The sequence below is a fragment of the Pleurodeles waltl genome, chromosome 7 (genome assembly GCF_031143425.1).
Source record: "Pleurodeles waltl isolate 20211129_DDA chromosome 7, aPleWal1.hap1.20221129, whole genome shotgun sequence".
Taxonomy (NCBI): domain Eukaryota; kingdom Metazoa; phylum Chordata; class Amphibia; order Caudata; family Salamandridae; genus Pleurodeles; species Pleurodeles waltl.
Window position 1 is genome coordinate 454,795,643 of NC_090446.1, and position 26,138 is coordinate 454,821,780.

Below are 26,138 nucleotides of genomic sequence, written 5' to 3' on the forward strand. Positions count from 1 at the left end.
ATCGTACTCAAAGCATAGCATTAAATCTCTCCATATGGCTCCATGTAATTGGAGCAAACAGACCACCGATCCTTTCACTCTGCATATAGCCTTGATTCATTCTATTACTTCCCATTTGATAAGAACAAACCTTTAGCCAATCCTGGTGTCCATAATTGGTTATTATCCAAACCGACAAGTTTGTCACAATCTCAACCCAGGCGCGAGTTCTCATTGGAGAAACCATAAGCCAACCAGACTACTGTATGTCCCCAAACTACTAATCTAATTTTTGTTTTCTGTGATTGGCAATAATACCATGGCCCACGATGTAATAGGTCAAACCACAAATCACCATTTATTGCGCTCCCTGCATAACATTAATTCACTCCATAAGGCTCAATGTACTGGAGACATGTGGACTGCCAATACGGGCGTCTAAAATTCTAAATAACTCAATCACACCAAACCACCATCAATCACACTCTATGCATAGTACTAATTCCCTCAACAGGTCTCTGTGTAATTGGAGCAAAGAGACCTCCAATCATGGTGTCCAAAATCAGAAAATACCTAATCAGGTGGGTGTATTCCAATCCCACCCTAGATAGCAAGCTAGGTGGCCTTTAGCTCACCTGATTGCTATATGTCTTAAAACTACAAATTCTTCTCTACATCGACAAAAATTCCCATGGCCTGTAATGTAGTATGGCAAACAAAACTACCAATTATTTCACTCCATCATCATCTCCTATTGATGGGAGCAGACTCTCAATCAAATGGCAGTAATCCACACATCCTCTCAGTAAACAAAAAAAACCCATATTAAATAATCAAATTAATATAATTACCATCTCTAATGAAAAAGTAAATGCTATAAACTTAACAAGTATTCATCTCAATAAGATCAAAGCAATAATTCCACCTAATGTGAAATCCCAAAAACAATTGATCTATAGCAGTTGGGCTACACATCTCCAATCAAATACCAGATCAATCCATATGGTTGTCAACCCACAACCTTAGTTATTCTTTATTCAGATCTAATATTCTAAAACCTGCCGCCTAATTTGAAAAAATCATCTAGGAAGTTCTCCACTGTGCCCTCTCTCCCCCACAGCGCCATACGGCAGAAATTCCAAATCTCTAATGGAAATCATAAAATAAATAATATTAATCTAAAAATGCAGCTCTTTTTCCAGGTTCAGTCCCTGCCTCGCAATCCTTAAACAACTAATCCATTTTGATTCCATCTGTCACAGCCTAGGTTCCCTGGTTCCCCCCCACCCCACCTTTTAATCTTTCTAAATGTGTTGTACCTCATGGAACCAGAAACTAAGTGCACCCGCATGACACTCCTTAGCATGCAGTGCTAGTGGGAATATTCTATCCTGGCTCTGAAATGCTCTTTGGTGTTTCTGTATCTGTACTTTCAAAACTCTGTGCTTCCAACGTATATTTTGGAACAATTGCAAATGATGGTATACACAACAAATGTTATTACAATTCCTAAACAACTGCAATTGCTGAACATGGTAGACCTTATTTGTTTTATAACTAAAGTCCTTCATCTTATTGATGCTCATATCACATACACACTACAACCACATCACACATAAAATACCTTAGGCGGGACTGGTAGCCAGTTGTTATTATTCATGCTTGTCAAAGAATTGAGGTAATTTCTCAATACCTTATCTCTTGTAGTCAGACTTCTTCTGCACTGAATCACAGGTTTAGCCAAAATCATGTCAGCCTAGGAACTCCCATCAGCAAATACCAGTTTTTTGTAATATCCTGAAAATCTTGTTATGGTCACGATTGAAAGAGGTCACCCAAGATGGCCTTTAACGCCTTCATTATGTTTAAGTTTAGGAACAATAGTGGAATGGCTATCAATTCTCCATATTCTTCTCTCGGTTTGCATCAACAAATCTTTTTAGTATCTCTGTGCACCCAATCTCCTCTTCAGATCCATTAACCCAGTCTCAAAATTCTGATCACAACTACAGTACCTATGCACTGTAATCATTTCACTAAATGGAGTTGCCCTTATCACAGATTTGGGGGGGGGGGGGGGGGGGCGGCGGCAGGAATGGCCTCAAAATGGTTTGCCTACCTGGGGAGCGGCCCTAACCCAAGGGCTGCTCCCCTCATGTCTATTTCACCCCAAAAAAGATTTCCTGGTGCCTAGTGGGCGTTTCGGGCAGCAGAAATGCTTGCAGAGACATGAAAGGAAAGGCCTTTCCTTTCAAGCTTCTGCTGGCCGCTTCCTCCCAAGTGGAAGAGAAATGCTGAGCATTTGTCTTCCGCAATTGCGCTGGAAGCATGCTTCCAGCGCAATGGGAGGTGACCTCTGAGTTCAGCACAGTCTTGCGTGCTGACATCATCAGACGTCACTGGGAGGGTCGGGGGTAGAAGAGGAAGCGATTCTCCTTCCAGCCCTGACCTTCGCCGGCCCGCGGGGGGAGCGCTAGCGCTTCTCCCGGGGGCCGGTAATCATATGTAACTGTTACATCCGTGGCGCCTGAGAGGCGCAGCCGCGGACCCAACCATTACATCTGTGGCCCGCTAGGGGTTAAAGTGCAATCTCACTTGCGTTTAACTGATTCCCGAAAGGTGGATAGACTCCACACAAGAAGTTCACGGGATTTAAATTCTCACCCTTACCCAGTGGAGTATGATAGCCCCTGGTCCCTCCACAAAAATGATTTAAGTGGAGATTACCCGCCCTCCGACCCTGATGTTTAAGTAATCCTCATAATGCGAATCACCTGTAGTGGCAGGAGCAAATAACATGAGAACAGTTTTAAATGGTGAGGCCATCTTGTAATAGTGCAGAAAACTTCTAAACTGTAAATCAAAGCATAACAATCTAAAACAAATGTCCCTCTGGAGCTTCCAGGACATAGGGAATGAAAGTATAGACCCCAGTAGTTGCCTAATGCTATAAAATGTGATGCTAGACCCCCAAGAAAAGAGGAAGCGATGAACATATTACAGCGCCGGCAGCCATCTTGAAAAGGTGACGCCATGGAATAAAATGTGGTGACCAGTAGCCATCTTATGAAGGTAAAACCCTGGAATGCGTTATGGTGCCCAACTTAGAATAGTGCACAAAATCCGTGGTAAGGCTTAAGTATTTCCACACAATCCATAAATGGCAGATGTGTGGGATATGACCTAAGGCATCTGCCCAACATCAAAATATGTACCTTAACCTCACAAACTGGCAACCTAAATAAAAAATTGTCATGGACACCATTGTGTAATGATCAACTTTCAAACATTCTAAAGTACATCGAGGGGATAAAGTGCTAAAATAGAGAAGAGTGAATACATGATCAAAGTACATATGGTCACACCAACAGCACAGAAAACAACATTGTTCACATGTAAACTAAATGAGAGCTCCAAAATGTTATTTCCGTTCCTAACTTAAAAGAAAAAATACCCTGTCGCAATTCCAAAATTACTGCGTGCCCAAAGGGGTAGAAGGAGAGGAATAGTACTTGTAGGAAATGTACAATAATCCAAATATGGAATAAAATGGAAAGTCTAATGAATGACCTCTACATCAAATCGGGCTCATAAGAAATGTGAATGCTGAGACTCATGATTCATATACGAGCCCAAATTTGAAGACCTCTGTTAACGTAACCACCTTGCTTTAGTTGGCCTTTGGCTAAAAGGTGAAGAATGGTACTTCTGTGCAACACATGCAGTAAATCCAAATAAAGAGGGCAAATAAAGAGGTGCTGCCAAATGTGATCCTCTACATTGGGACAGGCTTATAAGAAGTGATGGAGCTCATTGTTTGTATTCAAGCTCAGATTTACTGACCTCATACGGCATAGCCACCTTGCTTCTGCTTGCCTGATCATCAACTCTCTAGTTCCCCCTCTTTCGCAATTCAAAATTTGCTCTAACCCATGAAACCAAATTCGGGTTTTTGTTGGATGGACTGACTGAATTTGTTGCTACAGAGTATCTTTGATCATGTTTTTTTACAGCTCTGATATGTTACTCTATTCTGATTTCTGGTCTCCAGTCCTGCGTGGAGTAAACATACTGCAGGGACAGCAAAGTTGTTGAAATAATTCATACATACTCCATACAGCCTTGTTCTCAATCCTTGCCATACTATCTCATGCAAGAATGCTAATGGCTGCCGTATACATTTTGTCTCTGGTAGGGTATTCTGTCATATGACTTCTCACATTGATGTCTCCTCTGTCATAGGTCTAATCTCTGTAGCATCCAAGCTGGACCTGTCACTCCTGGTGCCCCGCAAAAAGATCACTGTGATGCTGATGGGCAACCATTCTGCTGGCAAGAGCAGCTTCATTAACTGGTAAGCTGCTTCTTGTCCCTTGCGTAAGATCCACCTTCTGCTTATACAGGGAATACTTTTGTAGGCCATTTGGGGTGATGTACGTTCCTGAACCAGGTTTGCCAGTCTCCCATTTACTGAGTAGCCACTTGCCACTTCTTTATAACTGTGAACTCCAATCAGCGCATCATTGTCATGGACGATAGAGGTGATACATTTTGGGGGACGTTATGGGTTCTGTCCTGTAGGATACAGGCTGTGTGTATAATTGTTGAAGTATTCAAAATAAATAAAAGTCGAATATAAATTTTATATAGAACTTATGGTTATTTTCTTAATTTTTTCATTCTTTATTTTTGCATTAAATATAGGAAATGGGCAAAACTTGCAGCTCATATTCACAAGTGCTGGTGCCATTCTGTGTGTCTCTCATATTTCAGAAAACAGAAATAATATAGTGGGTAGGAGTACGTGTATTAAGTCTGTGAGCTAACATAACTACACATATATCAGGTTCATACTTGGTCGAGAAAACGTTTACATTTGGTAACAATTCCTAATACACACTTGCGCTTCTCGTTCTTCCTGGACGGAATCTGAGTCCGAGCTACTGGGGTAATTGAAATCATCCATTAGTAGCCTCCAGGTCCCCACAGCCTCAGTAGCTTTGTGATCATGTGAGAGAGACGTACGTGCTGTTCTTCTGCGAACCCCTCCCCTCCCCACTTTAATACATCTTCGATCCACATATCAACACTTGCTACCAGGGACCCCACCAATCCAATGGCCACCCTATGTTTCACCAAGAACTGCACCAGCTGAAGAAATTGATATTATGTCTGGTGGCCCCTGGGCTTCTTTACTATGCCTAACAGGCATGCCCTAGGTGTACAGGGGATATCTGTGCCCATGGCCCCTCAATCCCAGGCACTACCCCGGTCCAAAATCCATGCTCCTCTGGACACTGCGTAGCCAGGTGTAAAAAGGAGACCTTCTTCTCACCGCAGTGCAAACATTTTGGCGTCTTGCTGGGGTCTATTGTATTAGGTTTAGTGTAGATAATTGAAAAGTAATAGCTTTACCCATTATTACAGGAAATAGCTTTTACCACCATACCACATGCATGGTTACAATCTGAATCCTAAAGTGCTGCCCCTTAATCCGTTTCCCAGGCTACACTTGTCGGATATGCGTGGTGTCCTATTTCTCCACCCCGCCCCAAGGGCTCTGTAGAAGAGCGTAATGAGGTGCCTGCCCTCCCCCATCTAATCAATCCCTCTGAAGTCTGAGAAGAAGACTGAGCCACCGGATGAGTGCACCATATCTCTCTTGCTGTATTATCTAGCTTTGCATAGTGAAAAAAGTGTCCCTTCCCCACACTGAACATGCCCATGCTTCCTGAAAGCTGATAAAGACTTCCCTTGGGTATGGGTCACCCACCAAAAGACACACCCTTCTCATTGACATACCCTATCTATGGATCTAAAGGGCTCAAGATCCCACAACTGCAATTCCTTGTCAAAGGGGGCCCTCCACAGCACCTTCTGTACCACTATTCCCATATCTGTGCTGTATACTGTACCAGATATGGAACCTGGTCCCCCCGAACGCCGCCGCATCATCAGGCACGCCAGGGTGTTATCTTCAAGCGCACCCCTCAGCAGCCTCTCTTCCTAGTAATGAGTGTCCGTCAGCCAGCGGGTTGCATGCTGCAGATGCACTGCAAAATAGTATGTCTGGGAGAGCTAGGCCTCCCTCCTCCATATTGAGCTTCAGGACCGACAGGGCCAACTGGCTGCACTTTTCCGCCCACTAGGGAAACAAGCAAGCTATTGAGTTTGCAACAAAAAACAAATTCTCCACGAGGGAACAAAGAGTTCTGGATTAGATAAAAACACCTTGGGAGGAAGACCATTTTAGCAATTGCCTCCCGTCCCTTCACTGTCAGGGGCTACGTCCTCAAGAACTCATTCGACGCGGTCAGGCCCTTCATTACTGTGCCCACATTGAGACGCTGATGTGCAGCCATCATATGTGTGACCTTCACAGCCCATATATTGGAAACTCTCACTCTCTCATCGTAGCCCGAGCGCAGGAAGCTGGTGGTACTGATGCCAATCTCCCTAGTGGAAATGGCAACGTCTTCCTAATATTGACACCGTTTATGCTTATTTTCTGAGTTTCGATGTTGAACAAATCACAGCCTGAAGTGAGTACCAGTGTGTATGGTTGAATGATGCAGACTCAGTCTATCATTTTACATTCCACAACATCAGCATAAGTATGCACATTTCAGACACACGCTCTGCCATATGAAAACTGCGTGCTCATTGGCTAAGATCAAATTTATCTGTGTCCTGCCTCAGTTCTCAGGTTAACGCCTACATAAACGTTGTAACCTTTTCGGTGGGTTTTAGAGATCTTTTACAGATGTGTACACCAGCGTGCCTTATATCCACTCTTTGGTCTTTTTCAGTCTTTTTAAAGATTTCTCATTAAAAGTACTCTATATCACACCCTCTGCTGTGCATCGCATAGTTTTTCTTCTCTTTTTCGGTTTTAAACACGCATGGTTCATTGCCCTAACTCTCCATTCTCTGTCTTCTTCTGCTACCTTGTGTAGTGACATTTTTGTATAATTTACAGGCTGCTTTGTACTTCTCATTCTGTTTTCTTGCATTCTTTCAACTGTAAATGCATCTGCCCCAACGACGAGTCTTTCATTTCATTCTCCGTCTCAACATTATCCCTCTTTGTTTTTCTGATTTGTGCTCTTTTTACTTTTCCATTACAAAGTACTTGGTCTACAGACTCTTCCTAAATTGTACACATCTGCTGGCATATTCCTCATGGTTCCTCCTTCTCTTATTTTCATTACACGTCATACCTGTCTGGGCAATGTAGACACCCTTGCTGCCATGTGGACATTGTTTGCTCCTCAACTGTTGTCACATTTTATGTTACATTTATCTGTGTCCTGTGCTGATTCACACGTTTCTGTGTTGCTCGTTTTACAGATAGGTTATGAATGTATACTTCCACTGTGCTTTATCCGACTCTTCCACAAAGGTGTAGAGGTGCGCTGGTGCTGAAGTCTTTTCAGTGGCTGACAGTGCCATTGTATCTTCAACTATACACTGTTGCTTTGCTAACAAATGACATACATTACTGCAAAGTCACTTTAATTTCAAGGCGACACCAAGACTTTTTTTCCTTTCACTAATGCATGACTTTTAATATAACACACCCAACATTTTCTTCCAACTCACTTTGCAGCTCCCTCGATTTCACATCTAGCTGTATTGTTCCCTACATATACCTGAATCTTTCAGTTCTTTGGGAGAGGCTGTATTACTTCCTCTCTATTGTGTATACTTTGCACATTGTCCATTTCTAGTAGCCTCTCACTCCCTGTTCCTTCCTTTCTTCTATGATTTGGCGCTGCTGGCCTGTTTTATTTTCTCCATTCAGTGCCTCTTCCATGCCTTTAGCCAAATACTGTCTTGCCCATGGAACACCCATCTGCTTAACCGTTTATCTCTGATTTACAATAATTTCCTCTCATGCTTTATTCCGATTACTGACTTATCTTCTTTCCCCTGTATCTCCCTTTAAAGCATCAAATTGGCCCACTGCCTCCATGTCCTCCGTGATCCTCCCACCTGATCCTTCCTAATTGTACACATCTGCCATGCCATACACACTGTTAGCTCTCCCTCATTTTACATTCCACAGCACAACTACCTGCTGTGTACACTTCTGCTTACACACTCAATCACACATTCCTTCCATACCTAATTAAAATAGCAACACTTCTGATTGCTAGCCTCTAACATTTAATAAAACAACTTAAACAAAATAATAAATATAGGCATTGTTTAGGCAACACCTATTGGCTTTGCCAGCGCATGTTATAACTGGGTACCAACGTTCACTTGTGTGTATTTTAGCTTCTGTCACAGCATGCTTTCTTTTGAGTGAAGGGTCTAGGAACATTGTGATATTGGCCTGTGAAGTACATGGTATAGCAGTTTGTGCTTATGTATGTCTTCAAATGTGTTTTCTTTTATGTCACCACTTGGAGGTAGGTAATGCCCTCACCGTTTTCAGAGAACACACCCTTTTATGCATAAAATGATTCCTATCACTTAGACCATCCTCATGCAATGCCTTGAGAGCCTTGCACAGTCAAATTTGTTAAATGTTCCTCTCAGTTGCCAGGCATACAACAGTATGATTTAGAATGTGTTCGGAATGTTGCCTTTTAAATACCTGAAAATATTGCATAAACCTCCATTGGATCAGCTCCTTTTTCACAGGATGTGCCCAGTCAATTAGCCTTGCCCCTTACTCTTCCTCTGCTCCCAACCTGATCTGTGATCTCAGCTGCACAATCTTCAACATATATGTGACCCCACTTGCCAACTTCGTCCGAAACCACAAACTCTGCATAATCTCTAACACAGACCCCATCCAGCTAATCCTCTCCCTATTCAAAGACTCCTCCAATACCTAGACAGATTTCATCAACTGCATGCCCGAAATTGTAAAATGGATGAGGGCCAACAGCTTGAAAGTCAACTTAAACAGAACTGGTACTATTTGGAAAGTACGCCCATCTCTGGTTCTCTGCCTTGTGGCCCTCAGAACAAGGACCAGCGCCCAGCTTTTTGAAGTCCGCCTTTAACCTAAGGATCATGACCATCAATCAGATCTTAATGTCCAGCAGATTCAACTTAGGAGCCTCATCCTGCTTCCACACCCTCAAACTCCTCAGAAAATTATTCTGATGGCTCACCCTCAAAGCATGAAGAACCGTCACACAAGCCCTGATCACCAGCAGAATGGAGCTTGGAAACACCCTTGATGTCTACATTCCCTCACAACGTGCCAGAAGTCTCCATATTGCCCACCAGACATCTCTCCTCCCGTCTCTCTAGTCCCCTGCATCCATGGAGCCAGAACTTGTGGTTGCACATTTTCTTACTTGGCTCTTAAGGCCAGGGACAACCTCACAGCTACACATTAGAACTGTCAGCTCGATTTTTGAATGTTACAAGAAACAGAAAACTTGGCTCTTCAATTCTCCTTAAGGCAGTTCCCCTCTCCTGATGGCACCAAGATGCCTTGCCAGGTGACCCGGCACGCCTTATAAGTACACATAAGAAAAGTCTGTGGAAGTCCAGCTCCAGATGCTCTGTATGCTTTTAAAGACTGGAAGTGTTCATAGTATGAAACAGCATCATTCCAAAGCAGGTTTTTGATGACTGATTTGGGGTCACTTCCAATTAGTTTAGACCTTGCTTACTTTGTAATGTTCCCGCTTGTGCTCTCCCTTCATATTCCTTCACTCCATAACGGTCCGTCTTCAGTTTCCAAACTCTTTTTGTTCTGCATGCCTCATAAAAATTTTACTAGACCTGCAGGTCGAGTAATCTACTTGACCTAACTGAAATGTATTTGTCCCATAAAAGGGTCTCAAAGTGTGATTGTAGGCAAATCTCTTATTTTACAGAGCAGCGTTTTTCTTCATTCTCACATTAGAGCACCTTAAACGCGATTTCAACATTTCTGCTGTACAAAATAAACAAACCTTTGTTTGATTAAATAGACTAAACATGACCCCCGATTTGCCTCTTAGTTTACTAATAGCCTTGCCATTCAGGCAGGGGCAGGAGTGTTTCTCAGTTCATGTTTAAACACTCAGTTTTAATAAATATATTACTAACACATAATGTGGTAGCACACTGCCATTTACAGGCAGTACATTTCCCATTGAAATGGCTAAAAACACTCCCACTAACTTGCACCTTTAGTAATAAAACTATATAGTGCATGAACAATAATCTGTGAAATTTAAATTTCAGAAAACATTTATCATTTGCACATCACCAAGAAAAGTGTTCTGATTTCATCTAAGTAAAATATAATTTTTATCACACAAGAACCAGAAAAGGGCTTTCAAAACTACTAAAATATATTTTGAAATGCTATACAGTTGACTTAATAGCTAATTAAATGTTTTGTGTTTAAAATCTGACACCCTACAGCCTTTCGTTTCAAACGCTCTGCACACCAGGTCAGACGGTTCACTTTACAAAATCCTACAACTCTGCAGTCAGAAAAGTAAACTAACTTCTGACCTCTGCTTCTACGCACCGAGCAAAAGTGACTATATAAAACCAAGATTTAAAGGCATCTTTATTGCTCCATCCCTTTCTTTGTGAACAGGACACCGGTTTGTCAACTCGCCAGAGCAGGCAAGTAGATCCTAAATATAGTATAGCTCAGCCTGATAACATCTAACTCGCCATAGCGAGTTGGCTAGTAGACTTCTTGATGCTTGTTCTCACATATGCTTTTCAGCTGATTCTTTGGAGAAGATGTATGTCCGATTAACTTTGTCCGATTTCTGCTCCTTATTTCAAGATCTGTCAATCTCCAAAATGTAGGAAGAGTATTATCCTCTTCCAGGGCTCCGTCCACCAACTCTGGTATCCTTTCCGAGGCACCTTTGATACTCAAGCTCATATCTTTTGTCTGTTATCATGTACACTTGTTCCTCCTGCAATATATAGAACCCAATAGCTCCTCTGCTCAAGTGCCTAAAAAGCACTTGTCTACTCCGCTTCGGGATTTGGCATAAAAGCTCCCAGTTGTGGAGCACTTGAGACTATAGTCAGTCCCAGAAACTGAACCCATCCACGTTCTCATAAATTCTGTGGTTGCGAAACCTTTTCATCATATTTTTAACACCAATGTTTGGCTGTTATACATTGCATGGGTTCTTTGTATGAGACTAAATTTTCTCAGTTTTTTTTTAACTTATATTGGTTTCCATTAAAAAATATGCCTGTTTTTATTTTGCCCTCTAAACTTTATTTTATGCATTTCATACAGCACTCCTGTATTTCAAGGGTATTGGTTAGGCTGAGTTAATTTTCAACATATGAATCTTCTAAAAGCTTGAGTTTAAGTTGTGATCAGTACTAAGCATCTGGCTGTGTAAAAGAAACCTCCCAGTACAAGACGGTTTGCTGTATGTATATGTATGTGTATGTATGTGTATATATATATATATATATATATATATATTTTTGTTAGTACTGGGCTGGTGTGAACAAGGTGAAGAGCTTTCCTTCATCCAGGTTTAAGAAGTTAGCCCAGAGGAAGTAATGAGTGCTTGTTGTTTTCCCCATTATTGCTTTGGAGAATTTGGATCCAGGGGTTCAAGCTTTTTTAGGTTGGACTTTTTGGAACTCATGGTGTCTAAGCACGTTCAGTTGTGCTTGGTGCTTGGTGTTTGAAGTCAACTTAAGTCTTGGAGAATTGTATTATAGTTGTGGGACCTCCTCTGTGTCAGCTGTTTTTTGATTTCCAAAAAGGTTTGCTTTTTTGCGTAAACCTTATGAGTTGTTTTCTTTTTTTTCTTTTCGGAAAGGTCTTTATTGATATTTTATTGCACATAAAGAAAAGCATAACAATAAGGCATTAGGAACCTTCATCAGTTAACACTATATATTTGGACAGTGTATTAAAGAGTTGGTTCCTTTTACATGAAATAACGTTATACATAGATTTAGCAGTAGTATTATTTACCATTGTAGGAAAGTACCATCTTGCCTGGCATGTTACGCCCATATTTCACTGTATGTATGTTGTTTTAGTGCTTGTGTCACTGGGACCCTGCCAGGCAGGGCCCCAGTGCTCATAGTATGTGCCCTGTATGTGTTCCCTGTGTGGTGCCTAACTGTATCACTGATGCTCTGCTAACCAGAACCTCAGTGTTTATGCTTTCTCTGCTTTCTAAATTTGTCACTGCAGGCTAGTGACTACATTTACCAATTCACATTGGCATACTGGAACACCCTTGTTATTCCCTTGTATATGGTACTGAGGTACTGGTATTGGGGTTCCAGGAGATCCCTATGGGCTGCAGCATTTCTTTTGCCACCCATAGGGAGATCAGACCATTCTTACACAGGCCTGCCTCTGCAGCCTGCGTGAAATAACACCGCCATTTACCACGGCACATAAGTAACTTCTAAGTCACCTATATGTCTAACCTTCACTTAGTGAAGGTTGGGTGCAAAGTTACTTAGTGTGTGGGCACCCTGGCACTAGCCAAGGTGCCCCCACATCATTCAGGGCAAATACCCCGGATTTTGTGAGTGCAGGGACACCATTACACGCGTGCACTATACATAGGTCACTAGCTATGTATAGCGTCACAGTGGTAACTCCGAACATGGCCATGTAACATGTCTAAGATCATGGAATTGTCACCCCAATACCATTCTGGTATTGGGGTGACAATTCCATGATACCCCGGGTCTCTAGCACAGAACCCGGGTACTGCCAAACTGCCTTTCCGGGGTTTCCACTGCAGTTACTGCTGCTGCCAACCCCTCAGACAGGTTTCTGCCCTCCTGGGGTCCAGGCAGCCCTGGCCCAGGAAGGCAGAACAAGGGATTTCCTCTGAGAGAGGGTGTTACACCCTCTCCCTTTGGAAATAGGTGTGAAGGGCTGGAGAGGAGTAGCCTCCCCAGCCTCTGGAAATGTTTTGATGGGCACAGATGGTGCCCATCTCTGCATAAGACAGTCTGTACCGGTTCAGGGATCCCCCAGCACTGCTCTGGCGCGAAACTGGACAAAGGAAAGGGGAGTGACCACTCCCCTGACCAGTACCTCCAAGGGGAGGTGCCCAGAGCTCCTCCAGTGTGTCCCAGACCTCTGCCATCTTGGAAACAGAGGTGTTGGGGGCACACTGGACTGCTCTGAGTGGCCAGTGCCAGCAGGTGACCTCCGAGACCCCTCTGATAGGCTCCTACCTTTTTTGGTAGCCAATCCTCCTTTCTTGGTAGCCAAACCACCTTTTCTGGCTTTTTAGGGTCTCTGCTTTGGGGAATTCTTCAGATAACGAATGCAAGAGCTCACCAGAGTTCCTCTGCATCTCCCTCTTCGACTTCTACCAAGGATCGACCGCCGACTGCTTCAGGACGCCTGCAAAACCACAACAAAGTAGCAAGACGACTACCAGCAACACTGTAGCGCCTCATCCTGACGGCTTTCTCGACTGTTTCCTGGTGGTGCATGCTCTGGGGGTCGCCTGCCTTCACCCTGCACCAGAAGCACAGAAGAAATCTCCGTGGGTCGACTGAATCTTCCCCCTGCTAATGCAGGCACCAAAAGACTGCATCAACGGTCCTCTGGGTCCCCTCTCATCCTGATGAGTGTGGTCCCTGGAACACAGGAACTCTACCCAAGTGACTTCCACAGTCCAGTGGCCCTTCAGTCCAAGTTTGGTGGAGATAAGTCCTTGCCTCCCCACGCTAGACTGCAAACCTGTGTACTGCATGATTTGCAGCTGCTCCGGCTTCTGTGCACTCTTCCAGGACTTCCTTCGTGCACAGCCTAGCCTGGGTCCCCAGCACTCCGTCTTGCAGTGCTCCACCCGCTGAGTTGGCCTCAGATGTCGTGGGACCCTCTTTTGTAACTCTGCGTGGACTCCGGTTCACAAATATTCCAAGTGCCTGTTCAGGTACTTCTGCGGGCGCTGCCTGCTTCTGTGAGGGCTCTCTGAGTTGTTGAGCACCCCCTCTGTCTCCTCCAAGGGGCAACATCCTGGTCCTCAGCAGCACCCAAAAACCTCTACCGTGACCCTTGCAGCTAGCAAGGCTTGTTTGCGGTATTTCTGCGTGGGAACACTTCTGCAACCTTCATCGCGACGTGGGACATCTGTCTTCCAAAGGAGAAGTTCCCAGTCCTCTTCGCTCTTGCAGAATTCCAAGCTTCTTCCATCCGGAGGCAGCTTCCTTGCACCTTCATCTGAGGTTTCCTGGGCTCCTGCACCCCCCCCCCCCCCCCCCCCCCCCCCCCCCCCCCCCCCCCGGACACTGTTGCGACTATTGGACTTGGTCCCCTTGCCTTGCAGGTCCTCCAGGCCGGAAATCCGTTGTCAGTGCACTGCTGGTGTTTGTTGTTCTTGCAGAATCCCCCATCACAACTATTGTGCTCTCTTGGGGTAGTAGGTGTACTTTACTCCTACTTTTCAGGGTCTTGGGGTTGGGTATCTTGGACACCCTGACTGTTTTCTTACAGTCCCAGCGACCCTCTACAAGCTCCCATAGGTCTGGGGTCCATTCGTGATTCGCATTCCACTTTTGTAGTATATGGTTTGTGTTGCCCCTAGACCTATGTTTGCCTATTGCAACCTATAGTAATTCTACACTGTTTACATTACTTTTCTGACTCTTACTTACCTATTTGTGGTTTGTGTACATATAACTTGTGTATATTATTTACCTTCTTACTGAGGCTACTCATTGGGATACTTGTGGCATATTGTCATAAAAAATAAAGTACCTTTATTTTTTGTAACTCTGAGTATTGTGTTTTCTTATGATATTGTGCATATGATATAAGTGGTATAGTAGGAGCTTTGCATGTCTCCTAGTTCAGCCTAAGCTGCTTTGCCATAGCTACCTTCTATCAGCCTAAGCTGCTAGAAACACCTCTATTCTAGTAATAAGGGATAACTGGACCTGGCACAAGGTGTTAAGTACCTTTGGTACCCACTACAAACCAGGCCAGCCTCCTGCAACCATCATCAAAGCAGATATAGGATATGCCATTAGTGTATGCTGGGCTGTTTTTACATTTCTAAGAACAATCTTGGTAACACGAAGAAACAAAAAAGCCTTGTGGGCCTGTGATGGAGAGGAACCATTCTAGCAGTCCCTGGATATATTTGAACCCCATCCAGGAGTCTGTCAAAATGCCCGAAATTCGCTCCATAGTGAGAGTCTGCCAAAGCCGTACATACCACTGCAACATGGAAGGAGTTTCTGCTTTTTTTCCATGCCGCAGCCAAGATGGTTTTAGCTGTCCCTAGGCACAGCCACATTGAGCGATCACCCATTGTTTGGTACTTCAAGATGGGGTCCCGAAGACCTAGCAAGGCCCATTCCAGGCTATCGGGATCAGGGTAGCCCAGGATGTCCTTGATGTGCGATAAGATTTCTTCCTAGTACAGGCAAATGGTAGTCAGTCCTACCAAATGGTTGAAGTCTCCCTGCACACCACAGCCCCTCCAACAGAGATTAGATGAGCTTGCAAAAATGTTCACAAGTTTTGCTGGACAGGTACAGTGTTTGCTCTCCAATCTCTTGGCAGGGCTAACAGTTTAGCCGACACATTCACCCTAAACCCCTGTCAAATAAAGTGGGTGATTATAGTGCGACGTAAAGAAATCTCTGTGGACCTCAATCGGGAGACCCCAGAATAGGCACAAAAGACTCATCATTTTAATAGCATTGATTCTCCCCACCCAGGTGAGGTATGGTAATGCCCAGCCCTTTAGACCGTCTTCATAAGCCCATAGTTCTGCCTGAGGTGGTCGCCAAAGAGATAGGAGAGACAAGAGCCAGTAATGTATCTACCGCGAAGAGTTGGATCTTGTGTTCATCGAACCCATAGAGAATGCCCCTCACTGCTGGGTTGTTTCTGATTTTTGCAGCCAAAGGTTCCATGCTAAAGGCAAAAAGTAATGGAGAGAGAGGACACCGCTGCCTCGTCCCTCTTTAGTTAAAAAATAAAAATAAAATAAAGTCAGAGGCCACCCGATTGATAAGGACCCGTGACCGGGGGCAATAGTAGTTGCTCATTACCATGAGTAGGAAGCTAGCCTGGTGTGTGGTGGGTACCTAAGGTACTTACACCTTATACCGGGTCCAGGTATCCCTTCTTAGTGAAGTGTAGGCAGTGTCTAGAAGCAAGGCTCTCTACAGGTAGCTGTGGAAGAGCAGCCAAGGCGTATCTAAAAGACTTGCAAAGCTCATGCAATACCACTGTAGCCCAAGAGCACTTACAAACATGAAAGAAAACACTAAGTTGTACAAAAATAAAGTATCTTTATTTTTGGAACACAATACCACAAAATACTAGAAGGGCAACTCTCCAGTTGGAGTTAAGTAATACACTAAATTTGCATTGAAAAGGTTAGAAAATGGCAATAACCATTAGTGACCCTAGGGGGAGCAGAAACCATAGACTAAAAAACATGGCATGCAAACACAGTACCACCACCACCACCTATGTAAGTAAAATGTGTAGCGGGGAGCTGGGGGTACTAGAAAACCACAGAGGTAAGTGACACAACACCCCCCCAGCGACCAGGAAAGCAGGAGTAAATCATTGGATTTTCCCAAAACCAATATAAAGGAGGAAAACCAGCAGTGGATTCCTGAAGAAAGAACACCTGTGGTGAGAGAGGACCATGTCCAAGAGTCACAGTGGAGTTCAGGAGGAGTAGGGGCCATTACCCACCCAGCTGTACTTGCAGGAATTGGTTGACGGTGATGAAGAACAGGTCAGCACTGCTGCCCTGGAGCTGGAGAAGAGTCCTTATGGATGCAGAAGATGTCCCACACTGGAGTGAAGATTGCATTGGGTGTCGGAGCAGGAATTCCACCAACAAGCCTTTGCAAAGGCCAATACGCGGTTAGTGGAAAGGTGGTGCTGCCAGGGACCATGAGGGCCCAGGAGGACGCAACCCATGAGGGGGAGTCAGAGGGCCTTCAGCGTCGCAGAGTCTCCACAGGAGCAGAGGCAGCACCCACAGGAGTCCCACAAGACCGGGACACGGGAGTCGCAGAAGAATCCCATGCAGCACTACAAAAGAGCATCCCACGCCGCCAGAGAACCACATAGGAGGCTGTGCTTTGCAGGAAGGAGTGCTGGGGGCTGGAGCTACATGTCGCCTGAAGATCCCTTGGAGGAGATGCAAACAATTCTTGGCAGCTGCAAGAGACCCAGTGCACAGGGTACTGTCCTGCATGGGAAGGCAAAGGCTTACCTCCATCAAAGTTTGACAGCTGGCAGAGAGGACCAAGAGGACTACTCCAGACCACCACCCATGATGCAGGATCCATACAGCTCAAGATATGGGGAGATCAACACAGCCGGATGTCGCTTGCTGTAGGTGCCATCTGTTTCAGGGGAGTGATTCCTTCACTCAAAGGTAGATTTCTTCTTCTTGTGCAGACTAAAGAGTTGAAGTCTTGTGAGGATGCAGGGCTGAAAAAATGTTGCATAGCTGGAAGGAGCCGTGGAAACAAAGTTACAGAAGAGTCTTCATTGATTTCAGCATTGTTGGTTCCTGGAGGGGTCCAGTCTCCATTCCCGAAGTCGAAGGTGGAGATTGCAGAGGAATCCTGCTGGAGTCTTGCAAGCTGAATCTGAGGACCCACCCAAGAGAGACACCCTAAATAGCCCTGAAAGGGGGATTGGTCACCTAAGCAGGTAAGCAGCTATCAGGAGGGGGCTCTGACATCACCTGCCTGCACTGGCCATTCACATGCACCCAGATTTCCCTGCCAACCTTGGAAACAAAATGGCTGAACCTAGGTACCTTCTGGAGGAGCTCGGAGTACCACCCCTGGGGTGGTGATGGACAGGGGATCCCTGAACCGGTGTGGACTGGTTTATGCACGGAGGGTGCCAAATCTGCCATTCAAAGCAAACCAATGGCTTGGGGAGGCTACCCCTCTCAAGCCAGTCACACCTATTTCCAAAGGAAGAGGGTGTTAACTCCTCCTCCCAAAGGTAATCCTTTGTTCTGTCTTCTGGGCTTGATCAGATCAAGAGGGTAGAAACCTATCTGAGGGGTGGCAGCAGCTTGTGCTGCCCGTTTAACCATGTAAGACTGGTAGTAGCAATGCTGTGGGTCCTCTGAGGAGCCGCCAGAGTGAATGGAATCATACATCTAATACTTGCATCAGTATTGGGGTATGATTCCGACAGGTGTGATCCCAAGCATGCCCAGGTTCAGAGTTACCGTTATGTAGCTGGACATAGGTAGTGACCTATGTCCAGTACTTGCGTAAAATTGCGTCCCCACGCTCGCAAAGTCCAGGAAAATGTATCTGGAGTTTATGGGGGCACCTCTGCTAGTGCAGGGGTGCTTTCACACTAGGGTACCTGCACCCTTCTCTCTGGGCTGAGAGGGCCTACCATAGGGATGACTTGCCATGATCTGGTGCAGTGACCTGTGGTGAAGACTGGTGCATGCACCAGTTTCACACAGACTGCAATGGAGGCCTGCTAAACCCTTTGTGTGGGCTCCCTGTGGGTGGCAGAATAACTGCTGCAGCCCTTAGGGATCCCCTGGAATCCCAATGACCTGTGTACTGAGATACCATATAGCAGGGACTTGCATGGGGGCACCAGTATGCCAATTGTGGGGTGAAAAAGGTTCCAGCAACCAAGGTTAAAGGAGAGCGCATAATCACTGGGGTCCTGGTTAGCAGGATCCAAGTGAACACAGTCAAACACACTGACAAACCGGTCAAAAAGTGGGAGGGGGTAACCATGCTAGAAAGAGGCTACTTTCCTACACCATGGTTATAAAACGGTCCCCAAATCCAAATTTGCGTAAGACCGTTGCCAGAAAAAGACCAGTCCACACGATTTAGGGCCTTCTCAGCGTCTAACACCAACAGTAAAGCCGGTATCTTTTTCCTTGTGACTTTCTCTATCAAATAGACCATCCACCGACAGTTGCCATGTGTCTGACGGCCTTTTGTGAATCTGGATTGATCCAGGTGGCTGAGTTCAGGGAGGATCTCTTCTAATCTGTTGACCAAGATCTTGGTATATATTTTAGCATCTGGGTTTAGTAAGGCTATAGGTCTATCTGAAGCACAGTTTAGGGGGTCCTTTCCTTATTTGGGAAAGACTGTTAGCAGTGCTTCACTCATGGTAGGGGTAACCCTCTGCGTTCTGCCATATCGTTGAAGAGGTCAGTCAAATGAGGAGCAAGATTGGAACTAAAGGTCTTGTACAAATGGACATTAAGTCCATCTGGGCCAGGTGATTTGTTGAGCTTCAGAGTGTCTACAGCTCGTTGCATCTTTCCTTGGAAATTGGGGTATTCAGGGCTTCATTAGAGTAGTGGCAGAAGAGAGCCCTTGCAAGTAGACTTGTTGTTCCTCTGGGTCTACTGGATCAGTGGAGTGCAACCGTGTATAGAAATCTCAAAATACTTGTGCCTTCTCTAGTTCTCGGTGAGGTAAGATCTTATTCTCATCTTGTATCTGTCCTATGTGTGCCTTAGTCTGTTTAGACCGTAGCTTCCTTGCTAGTTTTGTGCCAGTCTTATTTCCTTGTTCATACATTGTGGTTTGTAAGCGTAATAGCGTAGTTCTGGCTCCATTATTATACAGGGCTTGCAACTTCCCCCTAATCGTTTTCACTGTTTTCTGAAGCACATGAGTGGGGGATGCTTTTGGGGCTTTTTCTGCTTTATCAAGCTCTGTTTCTAGTAGAAGTCTCTCCACTGTTTTCTGTATGTTAATCAAGTTTGCTAAAGAGATGCATTTGCCCGGATAACCACCTTAAAGGCATCCCTGGTTGTAGCCCGATAAGTGTTCTCTGGTCTGTTAAGCCGGAAATATTCTCTTATAGTTTTCTTAAGTTCATCCCTCATCGGTCAATCCCAGGTGAGTACATTCGGGGGGAAAAAAAATCTACGATGCTTAGTCTCATCGACCAATCAAGAACCACCTCTAGTGGGGCATGATCTGAAATAATGGGTAGATTTTGGCGGTTGCTATAGTTTGTTGTAAAAGCTGGTTAATGAAGATGTGGTCTAGCCTAGAAAAAGTCTTGTGGCAGTGCGAGTAATATGTGTAGTCTTTTGCAAGTGGGTGTGTACTTCACCAGGCGTCTAAGAGACCCATATCAAGGAGTGCAGTTTTAACTGATTTTCCCAGATAATATTAAAATCTCCCAAAAGGACAATGTCCCCCTCTGCAAACTCACCCAAAGTAGTTATAAAATCTAGAAGGAACTCTGATTGACTGGTGTTGTGTGCATACAAAGTTCCTATTATGCAGAGTTTACCTTGAAGCAATCCGTTGATCATAATGTATCTCCCAAGTAACTGAAAGTGTATTGAGGAGTATAGTAGTATAGCTACCCTGTTGTGTTTTGCAGGGGCGGATGATCTAAATATTTGAGGATATTGTTTATGATGCAATCTTGTGTCCTCCCCTCGCTTCAATTGAGTCTTTTGAAGTGCTTTAATATCAAAGTGGTGGTCCCTCAAATATTTCAAAAGGTGACATCTTTTATTAGGCGAGTTTAACCCCTTCACATTCCATGTTAAAGAATTAAGTGCTATCCATTGATTGGACATCATGGGTGGGCATTATCAACTCATTGACCAGCTCACCCCTTCCTCTCCCACCCTCCCCTGCTCCCATCAGTCCCCGCAGGCATTAGTTGCTAAAGCTCTGTCTGATGCTTTTGATCCTCTGTCCCTGAACGATCAACAAGGTTTCAACCTCCCCTTTGGCGCCACCGGCCCCTTCGAAGCTTCAAGCCTACCCCCTACCCCCTGCCCCTCTCCACCCCTCTTCGACTGGGGGTTTTGCCCTCGAAATTGTACCTAAGAGCCCATAGGGCTTTAGCACTCCTAAGTCGTTAGTAATGGTACACCTGGTACTTAGGTCATGGGCACTGAAGAGGGCACCTAAGAGCTGCAGCACAACTTGTGCCACTCTAAGGGACCCAGCACCAACCTCATGTAGACTGCCATTGTAGGTTGCATGACAAGGTGCTCCCAAAAGTGGAAACAAAAAATGGCACACAACCTGTGTGCCATGTCCCCTAAACACTGCATGCAATATTTGTAAATCAATCCTGAAGCAGGTTGACATTAGGCATGGGGCATTAAATTACACGTGTAGACATATCTGCAATAGCAGATATGACCCTGCTATGTCTTTGTCGATTCTTAGGCATATTAAGTGAACAGGGAAGCCATTTCAAAAACATGTGCTGGACACTGGTCAATACGAGTTCCCCAGCTAGATGATAGCTTCACTGAAACTAGGAATGTTTGGTATCAAACATCTTGTATTAAATATACCATCACTTATTCCAGTGATGAATTTATTAATACATGCACCCAGAGGGCACCTTAGAGGTGCCCCTTGAAAACCTACCAACTGCTGGTGGACTCAATGACTAGTTCTAGCGAGCCTGCCACCAACAGACTAGATTCTGACACCCAAGGGTGAGAGCTTTTGATCTCTGGAGGTCGGAAACAAAGCCCGGTCTGGCAGGGGTGTGGCACATCTCTCCCAACAGGATGACCGGCAAATCTGCATTCTGAGTCAGGAGGCTCCAAAGAAGCCCACCACCTTTGGTATGCAGATCTGGCCTTCCTCAGAGGAAGATGCTGATTCCCCTTGCCCCAAGGCCCATCTGGCACCTGGACAGTCAGGAAAGTTAGCTATGCCGGAGGTGTGTGAAATTTCAAGGCTGGACACACCCTTAAGGTGACCAGCCTGAAATTAATACAGCCTTAGGAATTCCACCATCTTGTGTGTGCTGGAATTAGGAATTCTGGGAGAGGGCAATGCCCACTCCTCAAAGAAAGTGGTCATCTAGGTGGCGTAGTGATCCCCAAGGGTAAATTGCCCATTAATTACTACACTTAACTCCCCTTAACACCCCCTAAATAGAGTATTTAGAGGATCTCATGATAAAAGGACCACAAATCATCACAAGATACAAAAGGAGTGGGCAAGAAGCCCACCGGAACCGAGAACCGATGAGCGCGACATACTTGATGCCAATCCTGCCTGCTGCACCTGACCCTCAAGGAGCAACTGTGTCCTGTCCTGCTACTGCAGGCTCCAAGAAACCAGGAGAGCTGACAGTGCTTCGCAAATCATTAGGAATTCTCTTGGAGCAGAGGATCTGCTTCCCTGCATCTGCAGGTACTGCTTGTAAAGTCTGGAGCTCTGCCCTGTTGGCCATCGGGCCTTCTGAGGGATCAACGAGCCAGAAGACTGTCTGGAGCCTAGGAGGTCAGCCCTGCCACTTCACCAAAGTCTTGACGCTCACCCCACCTTGAGGCTCCCTGCACCTACACCTGGGGTACTGGACCCTTTGCAGCAAACAAGGCTTGTTGGTGGTCCAGTCTGGATTCTAACAGCACCAAAGCAGACCTACCATTGAGGAACATCGGGATCCACCAGGCCATTGTGGAGAGTGCCTTCCATTCCCCGCTTAGTTCCGCTCTTCACCAGGTCACCAAGACCCAGAGTCCCTGTCCACTGTGACCTGATGCCTTGAAGCATCTCTAAACTCGAGCCACGCAGCCAGAGTCTGAGGAAGTAGATTGTGCCAAAAAAATCCAGAGGCCCTCTGGAGCTGAGCCCATCCCTGGGTTTGGCCAGAATGGACTTCGTCATTGCCTGTGGCCTCTTACTGCAGGCTCCCCTCCAAATGTGAGTAACTCCAGCACTGGAGCCGACTCCGAGACACTACTTCACCCGAGCCCCACAGCCCGAGGAGTAGTGGACCAATGATGTGTCAGAGAACCTTAAGGGTCTCGCTGCCTTGTGGGTTCCTTTGGACTGACCTTCCAGTCCCAGCTTACAGCAACTTCCCAGCCGTTTCCCATTGAAGTGAATGGGAAACCCAACACTGTAACACACCTTTGAACCCGGACGCACCAGAGCCCCCCTGAGGTGACCTGTTGGTGTGGCCTTGGACCCTGCCCCGTACTCACCTTATGTTGGAGAGCAGTCCCGTAAGTCGCTGTCAAGTGTCCAAACGCAGTACAAGTTTCTCCCTCCATAGGATAACGTTACCGCACCCAAAAATTGCACTGTCAACGTTTGAAAACTGTAAAAATCTATATCTCAAAGTACTTGCCTAACTCCGGTGAACTTGTTATCTAAATTTATATAAAATGTTATTTTTTATAAATTGGTGCTGGCTTTCCTTGAATGTGTTTAACTTACTGCCTGTATGTCTGCCTTATATGCTTAGCACTACCCTCTGATATGCCTGACTGCTCACACACACTACAACAAAGAGCATTTGGGATGTCATTTGTACCTCTCTGATACCGTTGGGGTTTGCCTGGGCTCTTTGCACAGTGTATCTCCTTTTGGTCCACTGTATAAAAAGTCAGCTCATACAATTGTCTCATAGCATTTTAATAATGCCTTTAAACTCAGCCCGATGTTGGAGGGTTGCTGGTGTGACATCCTGGAAGACAGTACAAGAATGGTTCTGGAAGCTGTTTCCCAACTCCTTCGTTTTCCGTAAAACTTATTTTCCTTTCCGGGTAATAATGAAATTTCAGCAGGACATCCCTAGGCTTTTGTTTGGTTTGCCTTCTGAGACCCACTCTGTGCATTCTGTGTATGTGGAGTTCTGGGTGCTAATCACCAAGGATGGAGGAAAGCTTGTGTGTGACACAGGTGCTAAGCTTAGCATCCAGGACTTTCTCGCTGTGCCCTGAGACACGTCTTTAATTGTGCCCCCAGGGTGCCATTTGTCGTAATCCGCACTAGCTGTTCACTACCAGCCTGCCCAATCTGGATTCTGCCTCTGCTATCCTGTGGCCCACTGAGTCGACGTCTGTGTTAAGTTCTGCGTTTGTTTCCCATAGGCATGAATCGAGGTCTGCCAGACTGTTTTCAAACTTATTCTGGAGTTTGTCACGGAGCTCCGTGTTTAAGTTGTGGAGACTTTCCATAAGGGCCAATATCGTTAAGGACTTAGTGGCTTGGTCATGGTTGGAGTGAGCGATTTCAGAGTTACAGAACCATGCCAGGTGAAGTTGTGTGTGAACCAGATGGGCCATGTGACCTCCAATGAGACAATTTATTTTTGGAGTGCATAGAAAGGTCCCTCGTCTGTACAACAGGCTCCAGAATTCCTATGGTGGCAGTCCCATGAAAGAGTGTTCAAATCTAATCTGCAGTACAAGGTGGGTTGAATCCTAAATAAATATCAGCAAAAGGCACACCGGTACACCCACGCCTAGGGTATCGCTACGATGGCTCTTCAGTTAAGGTCATAAGAAGCACTACCTCAGTTACACAGTGGTAGGCCGGGCACACCTGTACCTCTCCTCAGAACGGCTCTGTTGTTTGCAGGGGAGAGTTCTCCACAGCTAGCTGGCGGGCAGAGGGGCAGCATTCTAGAAGGCCAGAGGCTGAGAAGATCACTTAGAACAAGGAAACGGGGGAATCTGCCAAGCTCGGTTCCAGACCACCCCCATCCACCAGGCTCCATGTGCTTCATATCCTAACATACCATAGCTCCTGTACATAAGTGTAGGCCTCGAAATAATATCCCTGCTCCCGCAGTGTGTTTTCACATCAGTAATAGGACTCTTCTCACCCAGTGATCCTCCTAAAGTGCTGCATCAGCTGTCTTGCCAGGGCTTTTCCACAAAAATGGGTCTGGCAACACAATTCAATCATGTGGGGTGCAGGCCCATGCATGGCCCTCTTCCGGCAGCCCTCCCACTCAGTCATTATCACCCGCTGCCTCCAAAAGGCAGTGGTCCTTACCTGTCCACGTCTGCACTCCGACCGCACTCCAACCTGTGTCTCTCTGCATCATAGCACTCTGGACATCCAACAACCTGGAGCCCGCCTCAAGGTATTTCTCTCTGGCACCATCCCTAGGCCGTTTCGCTGCCTGCCAAGCCTAAGGGCCTTGCACCAAAGCACTGCTGAAACGGGCACAGAATGCCCCACAGCTTGCTGAAGGCCCTGCCAAATACCAATTTGACTTCTAGTGTAGGCTGACCAGTTTCTGGCAGCCTGCCACACACCAGACATGTTGCTGGCCACATTGGGAGAGTGCCTTTGTCACTCTGTGGCCAGGAACAAAGCCTGTACTGGGTGAAGGTGCTTCTCACCCGCCCCCCCCCCCCCCCTTTTTTTTGCAGGAACTGTAACCCCAGGCAGTGAGCCTCAAAGGCTCACGCCTTTTTGTTACAGCGCCCCAGGGCATCACACCTAGTAGAGATGCCCGCCCCTCCAGCCACTCCCCCACTTTTGGCGGCAAGGCTGGAGGAGATAATGAGAAAAACAAGGAGTCACCACCCACCAGATAGGACAGCCCCTAAGGTTCCTGAGCTGAGGTGACCCCTGCCTTGAGAAATCCTCCATCTTGAGTTTGGAGGATTCCCCCAATAGGATTGCTCTCCCAGACCTAAACACACCCCTAGGGCACCCCAGATCCTAGAAAATCGAATTCCTGCAACCTGAAGAAACAAGGAGGACTGCTGACCTACAAGCCTGCAGAGAAGGAGGAAGACAACTGCTTTGGCCCCAGGCCTACTGGCCTGTCTCCAACTTCGAAAACCTGCTGCAACAACGCATCCGACAGGGACCAGCAACTTCTGAAGCCTCAGAGGACTGCCCTGGACTAAAGGACCAAGAAACTCCGTGAACAGCGGCCCTGTTCAAAACCAGCTACTTCTTTGCAACAAAGAAGCAACTTTCAAAGACTGCACGTTTCCCGCCGGAAGCGTGAGACTTCAGACTCTGCACTCAACACCCCCGGCTCGAAATCCAGAGAACAAACACCTCGGGGAGGATTCACTGGCGACTGCGAGCCTGTGAGTAACCAGAGACTAAGCCCCTGAGCCCCCACAGCAACGCCTGCAGAGAGAATCCAGAGGCTCCCCCTGACCGCGACTGCCTGTAACAAGGGACCCGACGCCTCGAACCAACACTGTACCTGCAGCCCCCAGGACCTGAAGGAACCGAACCTCTATGCAGGAGTGATCCCCAGGAGACCCTCTGCCTTGCCTAAGTGGTGGCTGTCCCGAGAAGCCCCCGTGCCTGCCTGCACCACTAGAGTGACCCCCGGGTCCTCCATTGTTTCCTAGCTAAAACCAGACACCTCCTTTGCACACTGCACCCGGCCGCCCCTGTGCCGCTGAGGGTGTGTTTTGTGTGCACTTGTGTTTCTTCTCCATCCCCCCCCCCCCTCCCCT

The 26,138-nt window shown here is 46.1% G+C and overlaps 1 protein-coding gene across 1 annotated transcript in view; it reads left to right on the forward strand.

Moving 5' to 3' along the window:
- The window catches only part of LOC138304177 (uncharacterized), a 152,122-nt gene that overhangs the window by 30,611 nt on the left and 95,373 nt on the right, over positions 1-26,138 (forward strand). Inside the window, exon 2 of the mRNA XM_069244012.1 lies at positions 4,222-4,333. Within this exon, the coding sequence (XP_069100113.1) occupies positions 4,222-4,333 (112 nt within the window). The remainder of the gene's footprint in view (positions 1-4,221; positions 4,334-26,138) is intronic.